The 13280-nt window shown below is 38.3% G+C and overlaps 1 protein-coding gene across 1 annotated transcript; it reads right to left on the bottom strand.

Moving 5' to 3' along the window:
• Nucleotides 1-5438: 5438 nt before the first annotated feature.
• On the bottom strand, nt 5439-12950 carry LOC107568650 (transmembrane protein 114-like). Its single transcript, XM_016254626.1, has 4 exons — nt 12773-12950; nt 12598-12675; nt 8641-8778; nt 5439-5832 (listed from the first exon to the last, which is right to left on the bottom strand). The coding sequence occupies exons 1-4, from the start codon at nt 12948-12950 to the stop codon at nt 5600-5602; spliced, it is 627 nt and encodes a 208-aa protein (XP_016110112.1). The 3' UTR covers nt 5439-5599.
• Between the last annotated feature and the right edge of the window lie 330 nt (nt 12951-13280).

The raw sequence follows: 13280 nt of genomic DNA, 5'->3' as shown, positions 1-13280 counted from the left end.
AGACCACTCGATGAACTCAGTCTTAACATGCACACTCAGAGAACATTCTAGCTCTGTCATCATCGGTAGGCTGCACCCACTGGCCCCGCCCCCGTTGCCTAGCAACCCTGGACCCCGACACAGAATAGCCTATCACAATAACCTATTCACATTTCACCACATCTCCCCTCTTTAAAGTTCAACTGTCCCTCATTATTTTTTTCTCTCTCTCTAAGCAATATAGAACAAAGCAAATTACTTTCTCAACCAAGTAACAGGCATCAATATCAACATCAGATATCAGCAATAACATTCACTGCTCACAATCTCTTCAATATAACTCGTCACTTAAACAGAACATGTTAGCGTTTAACAATTCACTTTTTTCCTTTTTTTTTTTCTTACAGTACATTGTAGAAATTAACATGCAAAAAAACGCTTTGCATCAGTATAGTTGTTAACACCTACCCCAAAACAAAGGGTTCTTTTGCAGGTGGGTGTATAAGTGTGTGGTGTAATGGAAGCTGGGGTACTGGACCCATTCATAAAGTCTGTGGTTAAATCAGTCTCACGAGAGGGTCCATCAGTTCCTTCACCGTTCTCATTTACAGTCTGTCCCTTTGGTGTCTCAGATGTTTCCGGAGTTACAGGTGTTTCAGGGACACTCTGAATGTGTCTCCGATTCCGGCGAGAGATTGTGCCTTCCTTTGTTTGCACAATGTATGATCTGGGTTCAGGAGCTTTTCCAACAACTGTTGCTGATGTTTTCCATGATTTTTCTCCATCCAACTTAACTTTCACACTTTGACCAGGATGTAGGTCAGATAGAGAACGTGCTGAGTATCGTCGGTTGTAGAAGTACTTATAAGCCTGTTTGGTTTGTTTGTCTTTCAGTCTGATTTGTTCATAGTCAATTGGACTGGGTAGCAGGTTATTTGGTAGTGTTGGAACTGTTGTTCTGATCTGACGTCCGATCATCAGTTGAGCTGGGCTCAATCCTGTGGCAATGATAGGTGTTGCACGATAGCTCATAAGAGCCAGCTGTGGATCTGGCTGTCTGAGCACCCTTTTTGCAATAGCAACACTTCTTTCAGCGGCACCGTTAGCCTGTGGGTAGTGAGGGCTGGAAGTAGTGTGAGTTAAATTGTATGTCGTTTTGAACTCTGCAAACTCTCCAAAGTGACACTTCTCTTTGTTCAACTTAAGACCAGATTCTCTGATGGACTTTAAGACTACCTTGAGGTTGCGATCATGCTCCTCCTTGTCTCTACCGAACACCAGTATATCGTCCATCACTGCTACTGTGCCAGCATGGTCTTTGAGAAGAGTGCTCATTTCTCTCTGAAACATCTCCGGAGCTGAGGTAATTCCGAAAGGGAGTCTCCGGAAACAGAAGCGACCAACTGGTGTGATAAAGGTGGTGAGTTTCCTGCAGCTTGCATCCAATGGTATCTGCCAAAATCCACTAGACGCGTCTAATGTGGAGAATATGCATGCACCAGACAATTGTGGTAAGATATCCTCAAGTGTGGGCAGAATGTATCTCTCACGCTTTACTGCTTCGTTCAATTTCTTAAGGTCAACGCAAATTCTCACCTTGCCGTTCTTCTTTATCACAGGCACCATTGGTGCACACCAGTCTCTTGCTTCAGTGACCTCTTCTATGATTCCTGACTATTATAGCTTATTATAGCTCCTCTTCCACTTTTGGCAGTAATGGAAAGGGGACTCGATGAGACGTAGAGAGGCTGTATAGTTTGGCTTCCTGTCTGAGCTCAATTTTGATTGGCTCACAATCCAGCAGTCCGAAGTCTCCGAAAACACTGTCCTCAGTGCTAATAGAATCGACTCTGCTCACTAGTTTCATTTCACAGGCAGTTTTACGACTAAGTAGATTGTTGGTGTATGGCCCTTTAACTACATAGGTCCAGAAACTGAGATTTTGTCCTTTTCTTTCTGTATATGCTAAGAATTTACCAATACAACCCAGTTTGCCGCCTGGACTCCTGATGTCTGCGAGTGTTTTTGTAAGATGAAGGTGATTTGGGAGTTTCAGAAATGTTTGCTCAGACATGACTGTGATATCTGCTCTTTCATGTTCCTATGTCTGGCCCATGGAGGGCCTCGGAGCCCGTAATCTTCCCCAAGTATTTTTTTTATGGGGTAGTAGGGCGCCAGCCGTAGAGGCTGGGGCCTCGGAGGCAGCTCCACCATGGCTTCCTGAACTGTTTGCTCCGCCATGGCTCCCTGTGCTCCCTGCTCCGCCATGGCCTCCTGAGCTCCCGGCTCCGCCATGGTTCCCTGGGCTCCCTGATCCGCCATGGCTTCCCGAGCTGCCTGCTCCGCCATGGTGCCCAGATCTGGTACTGCCTTGGAGGTGTCCCTGTTCCATATGAGTCTGTCCTGAGGGACCTCCAAGGCGCCCCCCCCCCCTCCCATCCCCGTTGATGTTATGTGGCATGCCTTCCGGAGGGGGGCGTTATGGCAGACTCTGTTTCTGTCTTGTGTGTGTTTTGCTCCCCATGTGCCTTCCTTGCCCTAGTTTCTCCATGCCCATATTTGGTTAGTTTCCTCTTCCTGCCCTGATTGTGTTTCCCCAATTCCCTTGTTTCCTCCCGGATTACTTAAACCCTGTGTTTCCTAGTGTCTGGCGTCCGGTGTCTAATGTCTTCTGGTTCCCTGTCTGTGCTACGTGGATTCCTTTGTTTTGACCATTAAAGACTGTAATCTGAGTTTACTCCTACGTCTCCTTGTTCCTCGCTCCTCGCCGTAGCAGCAATCGTGACAATATCTGTCTCTGCTAAATTTTTTCATGTAACTTTACAATCGATATTGACATCCTTTAGCACAGCATTCTGAATGACGATAATAATGGGGTGCTACTAGCAGTTTAATACTCAACTAGGTTAATAAAGACAAAACTATTTAGCATATTTAAAGATGAAACTGACCTGCACTTGAAGCCCTGAACAGGTCAGTGATGTTGCTACATTTCACTGCTTCTTCTGTCCGCTTCCTCAACTTCATCGAGTCTCGCGCATTGGTTCTGTTCAGAATCGTTTGACGGAAGCACGAAACACACGTGAGCTGATTCGTATAGCGCAGCGCTGACAGTCAAGACTAACCAATTTATGATTTATTATCTAATTTAAAAAATCACTGATCACTTTGGTACAATGAGAAGACATATTTATGTCTTAAATAAACATTTTGTAATAAAATATTAATAATAACTAAAACATAAAAAAATAGGGCAGCGGGCCAAATCAGCTGCCAGGCCACCGGGAATTTTCCCAGTGCTCCCGATGGCCAGTCCAGGCCTGCAAATATATATGTAGATTTTGATGTGAGAGGACAACTGGGAATGGACATTTTTGCACTGGAAGAACCATTATTATGGATTATTTTGGCCAGAAGCAACATTTTAAAGTTAAAACGAATCAATGATAGATTTGTTTCTACAAACATGCAGTTTTTCCGCTTCACAAGACGTTAACTGATGGACTACATTCTTGTGGATTCCTTGTGAATTATTGTGATGTTTTAATCAGCTGTTTGGACTCTCATTCTGACGTCACCCATTCACTGCAGAACATCCATTGTGAGCAAGTGATGTAGTGCTAAATTGCTCCAAAACTTTTCTGATGAAAAAAACAAACTCATCTACATCTTGGATGGCCTGAAGGTGAGTAAATTCATTTTTGGTTTACCTGCTCCTTTAATAAGCAAACCTAATAGTTTGTCATTGTCTTGTGTATGCACAGTTGCCATATCCTTCAGTGTGATTTATAAGCTATTCTCCATTCAAAATCATTTTAAGTTGGCATTTTGCTAATTATGAGAAACTACATGATAATATAAATCATAATATAAAATCTATATTCATATATTCAAGACTGCACTTTGGATTTTTTAAGTAGGATTTGCAGTTTCATTCTATTGACAAATAATATCAAACCCACTGATAATTTTTCACCCTGTCAAATCATCAAATTACATTTCCATTGTCTCATTGTCTTATGATTTAAACAGACAAAAATTTGCGGAAAGATTTACGTACTTTTTTAGATTTCGATTTTGAGATTTAAGCTCAAGCTGATTCTCTTCGAGTCATTCATCAACTCTTTGTTTACATTGTGATTTTTTGTATTACTTCCGAGTCATCTCACTCAAGCCCAAAATCAATACTTTCCACCTCTTAGATCACCGAGATCAAAATATTTGATGAAACCTCTCTAGCAAGAAACCTCCAGCCCTGACAGTACCTTAAAAGCATTAAATATCCTAAAGGATCTTTTCTACAAGTCTCCTAGATCAGTAATTGTAGAAATCAGCTATCTATCAGTCAGATGCAGCAAGGTTGTTTGTAAAATTGCGGTGTAATTTCCAGAATAATTTAATGTCTGTCGTCGATTTACAGAATAATTTTTATCACAAATGAGGGACAGTTCCAGCCATTTGGAGAGGGTGAAGCATCTGCTTTCATCCGTGCAGTAGTCATAATTTAATTCAGGAAAGATTTAAGATTTTAGTCTTAATAAACTGTATAACTGTGAGTATTTATTTAGCAAGATCTAGATTTAAGTAACAAGGTCAGATTGTTAAGCAGGCAAATTGGTAGGAACTGATGAGTTTTGTCTTATCTAATGTCTAAATTAGCACTCTACATGTAAATCAGCATGTATGTTGGTAAATAAATTGGCATTAAAAAAGGGCAGTTGGCATCAATCAGAGGGCAAGACCTCTCTCTCAAAAAAGAATTAAGAAAATAAGATTCATATAAAGATCCATCAAAATTCAATATTAAAATCCATATGAAATGACAACATACAGAGGCAAAACTTATCTTTTATTGTGATTTGAAAAAGTCCCAGAGAGACACAAAGTACTAAACAGACAAAATTGACACAATTAGCATAATTAAAAGACAATATGTAAATATACTGGGAAAAAATCAGTTGCAATAGTTGACAAAAGTTGCTTTTATACATCAAGGGTTTCCATGCTTTTTTTGTCAGCTCAACACCCTTAATTAGTTACTTGAAGATATTTTTACATTTTCACATTTATTTATTATTCTTATTAAGTCACACTTTATTTTAAGGTTCAATTCTCGCCATTAACAAACCATTAACTACGACATTTGCCTCAATAAACTCCTAATTTGCTGCTTATTAACAGTTAGGTAGTTGAGTTTAGGTATTGGTTAGGATCTAGGATGTAGAATATGGTCATGCAGAATATGTGCTTTATAAACACTAATAAACTGCCAATATGTAATTGCTAATAAGTAACTAGTTAATAGTGAGAATTGGTCCTTATATTAAAGTGTTACCTATTATTATTATTATACATATTAATTAATTTAGTTTAGCACTGGTATTTCTATAATAAATTTCACAAACCCCCTGCAGTTAGCTGAGGAACCTCTAATAACTTCAAAGACTGACCCTTGACCTTACTAAAAATTGAACACTGAAATGTACTAAAATGTTCATTATCCTTTTAAAATATAAATATGTAAACATGGATTTAATTTTCAGTGTTTGAATGTCACTTTCAGTGCCTTCATATGGTGTAATCCTCTCCTGTCCTTAGAACAGTCCTGATTCAGAGCATGTCAGTATTCATGTTCTTCCTGATTGGTCAGCTGGCTCACTCTGGCTGAGGTAAGCAGGAACGCCACGGCGGTACAGAGTTCTCCAACAAAAGAAACAGAGGCTAGAATCAGAGACCAGCCAAAGTAAATCTCAATGTCCTGCAGGGTTTTGTGGCCAGAGGTGCCCACAGCCTCTTTGAAGGCAGCCGCAGAGTAAGCCATGTAGACACAAATTCCAGCCACTGAGAGCACAGCTGTAAGGAACAGAGCAGGAAGACAGATGTTTGTAAGACATTCTCCACTGGATTTATATTGTAGAAGACAGCAAGCTCTAAATTCTTACATTATACTGATCCCGGACAGGAATCACACCTGATAAATTACGCTTTTGCAATTGTTTTATGTCAAAATGCATTCTCTTTACCCAGTTTATTGTTCACTGAGTTGACTACAATAAGTATGCCATTCATGGGTTTATCTCCCCCAAAAATGTATACAACTGAGCCTCCCAGACACCATCAAAACAGCGGTCTGCTCAGATCTGTCGGTGTCTTTCCAGTTGAGCCAAGTTTAGCTGGCTCACACATTGCATGGGATAGTACTCAAAAATGAAAATTCTGCCACCTTTTACTCACCCTCAGGTCATCCCAAATCTGTTTCTTTGGGTGAGCACAAAAGAATATATTTTGAAAAATGTTGGTAACAAAACAGTTGACGGTAGCCACTGTCTTCAAAAGTATGCACAAAAAATACAATGGAAGTCAATGGCTACCGTCAACTGTTTTTTTTTTTTTGCCCATATTCTCCTTTTGTGTTCAACAGAAGAAAGAATTTTCTACAGGTTTGGAACAAGTGAAGGGTGAGTAAATGACAGAATTTTGGGGGTGTTAACTATCCCTGGAACTGGAAAAAGAAATTCAGTTTTTAGCAACAGAACTTTCTGATTGGTTGAGCTGCGTTCGAAGCTGTTGTAAATTACTCTACAAACATACACCTTTGTTTACGTCTGTGTGTTGCTCGGCAACCACTTTGTTGCAACCACAACCGTTTCTGAGGAACTACATTGTTTGACGGAAGAATAATGTTTGTATTAATATCATAAAATTTTATTTGCTTTGTTTTATTTTGTGAAACCTTGCTACATGGAATAACCGTTTTACTCCGCTTCGCGCCGTGCCTAACAACGGCCCTTAGCTGTTATAAATTCACTGTAAACCATGGCTTCACAGGGCTTATTGCTTTATTTTAACACCGCGTTGCTGAGGAATATAATGTAGCGATCTAGTATCTAGGCTATTTTATTAATAAAAAATCTCTGGGAAGCATTGACAACAAGTTTATCTGTGTGCGCAGCGAGATCTCAGACCTCTCTCTCCCTCGGTCTGTGTGTGTGTATGTGTTGGTTAGTGTGCATTAATTAAAGCAGCGCATTAATATAGAACGGTGATTAAACTGACTTGGAACTACCTGTGCATTAAACGGTTTTACTGCATACCTGCCAGCCAATCAGAATCCAGTATTCAGGCAGACCATGGAATAATTCATAATATTTCACAATTAGTCAAAACTTTAGTTTGACCAGATCTAAGTTTTTTTTTTGATAGTTTAAAAAAAAGCATTGCAATTTATTTCTTTTTTGTTATTAAGCCCACTTATGTTCATTTGTGTTCTTTTATAGTTTATGACTTTACTATACTTGTAAAATGTGTAAAATAGTAAAAATAAAGAAGAAGCTGTGTCCAAAAGTTTGACTGGCATTTCAATTTATCTTTGTCAATGGAAACACACATTTTGTGAATGAACCACCACACCTTTTGTTCCGCTGTCTATGCAGCAGTGACAATGAAATGCTAGTCTAACACAGCCCTCCACAATGAGTACTTCATCATTGTACTTAAAAGCAATCCATTCACGCTGGTGCCCTTTTTACTTTAAAAAGCCCATGACGTTTGAGAACCCCCATCATCATCAGAGCCCATCAGTTCCTGCTGGTATTAAATTCATGGATTAAGTATCTTAAAGAAGAGGCTGATGAATGATCTTCAAGAAATTCAGTCATTTATTGGCTGTGATCTGGTGACATTTAGGGCCATTGATCGCTGCTTTACAATGATTGCATGTTTTCATATCAATCTGATTAAGTTCAGAGGCCATGTTTGGTTTAGTTGTTGCCATGGTGTCTGCAAAGCAACATACAATGTTTTTTTTTTCGGTCATAGGTACTGAGTGAATCTTGAAAAAGACTTTTATCCTGAGAGGGATTTCAAGTGAACCTGTATTTTCTCACAAATGATGTGGGTAGGTATTTCATTGAACTAGTGTCTGAGTAAAAGAGTAGCAACAGTTAAATGGGTCTGGATAAAAATCTATTCCATTGTCAGTGCCCCCAAGTCCCCTTTGTAAAGTTATATCATAAATAGAACTGTGAAGAATGCAAAGAAAAAGGCTCTTCCCAAACGGTGAATGTGATTTCACCGAGTACAACATGTTCCTGGATCAATGTCCTTGTTGATCCTGGAACAGCATCCCAATCAACCAATCAGAATTGAGAGATACATTTACAGGAAATGTCTGTTTTAGGTTTTACAACAAGGGTTAGGTGCTTCTGCACCCTTGTTATTCAGCTATAATTTCCCTCTGATTGATTTTAGGGATACATTATGGGTAGGGATAGGTTTAAGGGTAGGGATAGGGTTAGGTCTATGTTTTTGGGCAGTAATGTTGATCCATGAACATGGATTAAATATCTCTTAAAATGCATACAGCTGTTGCCAAAACATTTATTTCCAAGAACATTTATGAATATGGTATGCTAAATAATATAATATAAAATACAAACATAATCAAAATGCTAAAGATTAAGTGAACCATTTTAATCTTATCTCTCAAAATTCAGCACCCGAAGTCAATTTTGGGACTACTTTTTTCCATCCGTTTTTTTGTTGTGAAGTTTATTCATTACTATCAAAATTGTCTTGCTCTGTCAAGCGTGATGTTGGCAGAATGAATATTCATGCCGCACAAGAGGATCAATCAGAGGTGAAAGCGAGAGTGACGCTCACCACCGAACAGAAGCAGCACTCCGGTCAGGAGGAGCAGCAGGTAGGCTCGTGCCAACATACTGATGAAGCCCAGCATTCCTCCGATAAACAGCACGATCACATTGAGAGGCAGCAGGACGATGAACGTTCCTTGCATGTCTGGAAAGAGAAGAGGTCTGGATGTGTCAGTGCCAGTCACAATCCCAGTGGATTCATGCTGATTTTTTCCCTCGTTGGTCCAGTCTTTGTCATGCAAATTGGACTAATTTGAAAATTGTTACTTTTATGTTTGGCGCAACAAACCATCACAGCCTGACCATTGGGGCAATTATGAAAAATCAGTGTGTTTCTGGGCGTTAAGTTGGAATTGACCCAATTAATTTTGTCTGTCTACTTTTGCGAAAACTTTTGTGGCATTGAAAAGGTTTTGTTTATTCATTCGGAATGGTAATCAACAAGGCTAACCAGCATCATTTCAAAGCTTTATGCAATGATGTTTGTTCCCCATTGTGTGATGTGTGATGAGAGACATTGTATGAAGCTGCCATTTGTGCCACAGTTTCCCCAGATGCCTATAGCAGCTGGCATATTTTTGACAGTTTTGATGTTAGGCTATTAAAATATGAGGTCATATATGAATGTATTCATGTAGAATAAGAATATTTCATAGATGTCATAGGCTTCCATACCACTCATTCACAGGCTATCTAACCACTGGGTTCATAATGACTTAAACCTATGCTCTTTGAGTAGACCAGTAATAATAATTAGCCTATCGTTATTAAAGGAAACAGCTGGCAGCCAGCCTAGGAGACGCAGGTGAGTGAATGTAAAAATCTCATTTGACTTTCTTTGTGTAGACTGGGTGGTCAAAACTCAGCTCTTGAGACTTTATAAGTGCTGTATAAAAATATCTATAAAAATGTACAAACAGAATATTAATTTCGGAACAGGATTTTGACAGCAAAACATTGACTTTTTTTTTTTGTAGATGTAGACAATCACCGTGCGTATGTTAATAAATGAGAAGTTTTGTAAGATAAATGCATACAGTTATTTATATATGCCTGCATCTAGATGTTTTTAAAGAAATTCATACTTTTATTAAGCAACGATGCACTGAATTGGCAGTAAATACATTTATAATGTTACAAAACATTTCACATAAATGCTGTTCTTTTTTATGTAAGAATTCTGAAATAGGAAATGTTTCCTGAGCACATTAGAATGATCACGTGACACTGAAGACTAGAATAATGGCCACTGATTTTGTTTTTTGCCATCACAGGAATAAATTGCATTCTAAAAGTAATATTTCATAATATTAATTTTTACTGTATTTTTGATTAAATAGATGTAGACTTGGTGAGACTTATTTCAAAAACATACATTTATTGTAAATGTTATTAAATTTTTTATTTGCCATAAATATAATTTTAAATAAATAAAATTGTATATGGGCCCTATTTATATCATTTATGTAAACATACACATGTATTTTATATTGCCGAACATGCTTGCCAAGATAATTAGAGACCAGAGTTTGTATTGATTAGAGGGTTTTAAAAGAAAGACGACCTGTCCTTGTGCATCTATTAAGCATTAAGATTAATGATAGTACAGCATGTTCAAAGTGATGGATTTTCTTTAATGGCTTCATTATGGACCACAAAAGGCTGTTAGTCATGATGGGATGTGAAGGAGACAAGAAAGACCAAAACCTGTTTTTGTTGTAATATGATGTATGAATTTAAATGCCCTTTTACAGAAGGACACAGACATTTAGACTGCATTTTTTTTCACTTTAGTAAAAATGTTGACTGACTAGTCTACTTTTTACACTAACGCAAAGCCCAATTCAAATTGTTGGGCTCCATATTGACATGTTTGGACATTTTCTGCAAAGAAACACAACAGGCAGTACAGACAGTGACAGGCTGTCATTCACGATCAAGTCAAAGATCACACTGTCATATTATAATCAGGCCAGCTATTATTTACATTCTGGAACAGTCACAATATGTCTAGGTGATTGAATTGGACAGGCATATTTCAATCTACTTTCACTGCTTTTCCGAAATGATTCTGCACTATTTTTGTAGCAGCTATAAACTTTTCAAAAACAAGCTGCCCACGATTATGTTGAACACATATAAGGTGTTTCTTTTACCGTTTATCCGAGGATTATTTTTAGGCCAACAATCCAGCACAGATGCAGGGAAAGACATATTGAACTACCTTCCGGGGGGAATTTAGCTAAGCTTTGTGCAGCAGCTACTATCTAATCAAAGCAGCATCCTGGCAACCCAGACTTATTGAGTCTATTGTTCAAAGCAGAACAGAAACTAAATCCAATCGAGCCAGTTTAGGGGTCATGAATCTGAGATAATCTTGTTTTTACAACCTCATTACAGTCTCTTGTGGCAGGTACAGACAATGTTTCAGGTGTGGACAGAGAGCATGTGAATTTTAAAATCTCATTCAGTCCTAAACAAATGCCTTGAATGACTCAGACAGGAATATTATTTGACTGTGTATGATGTACGGGATGGATAAGAAGACTTTTAAAAAAAAAATTTGGTTGGTTGGTTGGAGACATTTTGTATCTCAATTTACTTTTGCTTTTCTTAATGGCTTTTCTACAGTCATCAATACTATAAATTATGAACACATTTTGCGAGCTGCAATTGCAATTCTACATTTATTGGCTCAGTCTAAATCAAAATAAATTATTCCTGGTGATTGTTTGGCACTAAAAAGACGTGAAATTTGGAGTGATATTGTACATTAGTATAGGCTATGGCCAACAGCCACGTTGAAATTATGAAAAAAATCAAACCAAAGGAAATAATGCTGCAGGGTGTGCTGGCAGGTGGGCCCACAAAATTAGCGGAGAAACGCATGCCATGGTTCACTGTGGTGCACTTTTTGCAGCTGTGGTTCTACCACAGCTGTTTCTGCCCTCTGATCGAAGAGTGTTTCCATGACAATCCAAAGATAATAGGGCAATTGGAAGGTATTATGTTCAGTTTCTTAGCATAAAAGAAATGTTAATGATGGCATTCAGGTGAAGGGGAAGTCGTGGCCTAATGGTTAGAGAGTCGGACTCGTAACCCAAAGGTTATTAATAGAACAAGAGTATTGTTCGAGTCTCAGGTCCAGCAGGGATTGTAGGTGGGGGGAGTGAATGTACAGCGCTCTCTCCCACCTTCAATACCACGACTGAGGTGCCCTTGAGTAAGGCACCGAACCCCCAACTAAATGGCTGCCCACTGCTCCGGGTGTGTGTTCACGGTGTGTGTGTTTGCTGCTGTGTGTGTGCGCACTTAGGATGGATTACTGTATTTGTTGTCAAATTGTCAAAATATCTTATAAGGCTGTATGTTGTGATTTTGCACCTGTTTCTGTAGTGCAAACAGGCTATAAACGGTGTGGCTTCCTGTTGATGTGTCAAGTTTCGCTCCTCTGCTAGTCGTAAATGAAAGATTTTTTTCAACATAGAAAGTACATGGTCTTGGTTGAATGTCAATAATTCATGTAAAAAAAAAAAAAGGAATTATTCCCCAATTAAGAACAGGAACCTGAACATTAGTGTTTTTAGCTATTTTTTTTTATCTAATATATATATATATATATATATATATATATATATATATATAGTTCTTATTATTAAATATGCTTTCTGCTAAATATATAGTTGTTTAGGTATGTTTTATTATCGCTTTACAAAACAATTGGTCTAAAAAAATTTATATTTTTTATTTCATTTCAGATACTTCACTAAAACCTTGTAAATGAACATTTAAACATTTAAAGAATAAAACACAGAGCATATACTGTATACTGCAGTAGTATATAGCCACACCAAGGAGTTTTAAACTAAACAGATCACATTCTTCTGCAACAAGTGTTTGCTGAGTGAAGCTTATTAACAAATACGAAATCATGAGATATGAGTATATGACACATAGATCTTACTTAGTATCTGCCTTTGCGATTCTGATAAGTTTCTTTCTGTTCCAAAAGGATTCATAAATGGCCAGCATTGGTTATGAACTGCAAAGAGAGAATAACTTCATCCATCTACATGAAAACCTCATGCATTAAAAAATCACAAGCAGAATGTCAAACACAAACATATCAAGTGACTTACAGTTACAAGTCCTCCACAGTCCAGAATGTGAGCTCAGAGACACCGATGAGCTGTTTTCTCTCTTAGAAGTGTCAATGATGTACCAAAAATCGGTTCCAATTGCCAGAACGAGACCAACAAAGCTGAGGACACCAAAGATGGCCACAAAACTGGCCAAACATGTGAAAGTGATTTTCATTTTGTCTGAATGCAGTGTTTGAAGAGAAACTCCTCCTTCTTTAGTGCTTTACGTGTTGTTCTTTCCCTCAGCGCTGCCCTTCTGGAAGCCCCTCGCTGGATGCTGTGCTGTTTATCTATTACAACTGCTGCTACTATCTAATCAAAGCAGCATCCTGGCAACCCAGACTTATTGAGTCTATTGTTCAAAGCAGAACAGAAACTAAATCCAATCGAGCCAGTTTAGGGGTCATGAATCTGAGATAATCTTGTTTTTACAACCTCATTACAGTCTCTTGTGGCAGGTACAGACAATGTTTCAGGTGTGGACAGAGAGCATGTGAATTTTAAA

Source organism: Sinocyclocheilus grahami, unplaced genomic scaffold (assembly GCF_001515645.1).
Source record: "Sinocyclocheilus grahami isolate Dianchi unplaced genomic scaffold, SAMN03320097.WGS_v1.1 scaffold27.1, whole genome shotgun sequence".
Lineage (NCBI taxonomy): Eukaryota > Metazoa > Chordata > Actinopteri > Cypriniformes > Cyprinidae > Sinocyclocheilus > Sinocyclocheilus grahami.
This window is presented reverse-complemented; position numbering and strand designations above follow the sequence as displayed.

Coding starts and splice junctions, on each gene's coding strand:
- LOC107568650 (XM_016254626.1), bottom strand. CDS start 12,950: ATGAAAATCACTTTCACATGTTTGGCCAGTTTTGTGGCCATCTTTGGT. Junction 12,676..12,772: donor ACTGTGGAGGACTTGTAACT/GTAAGTCACTTG, acceptor CTCTCTTTGCAG/TTCATAACCAATGCTGGCCA. Junction 8,779..12,597: donor ATCGCAAAGGCAGATACTAA/GTAAGATCTATG, acceptor TTCTCTTTCCAG/ACATGCAAGGAACGTTCATC.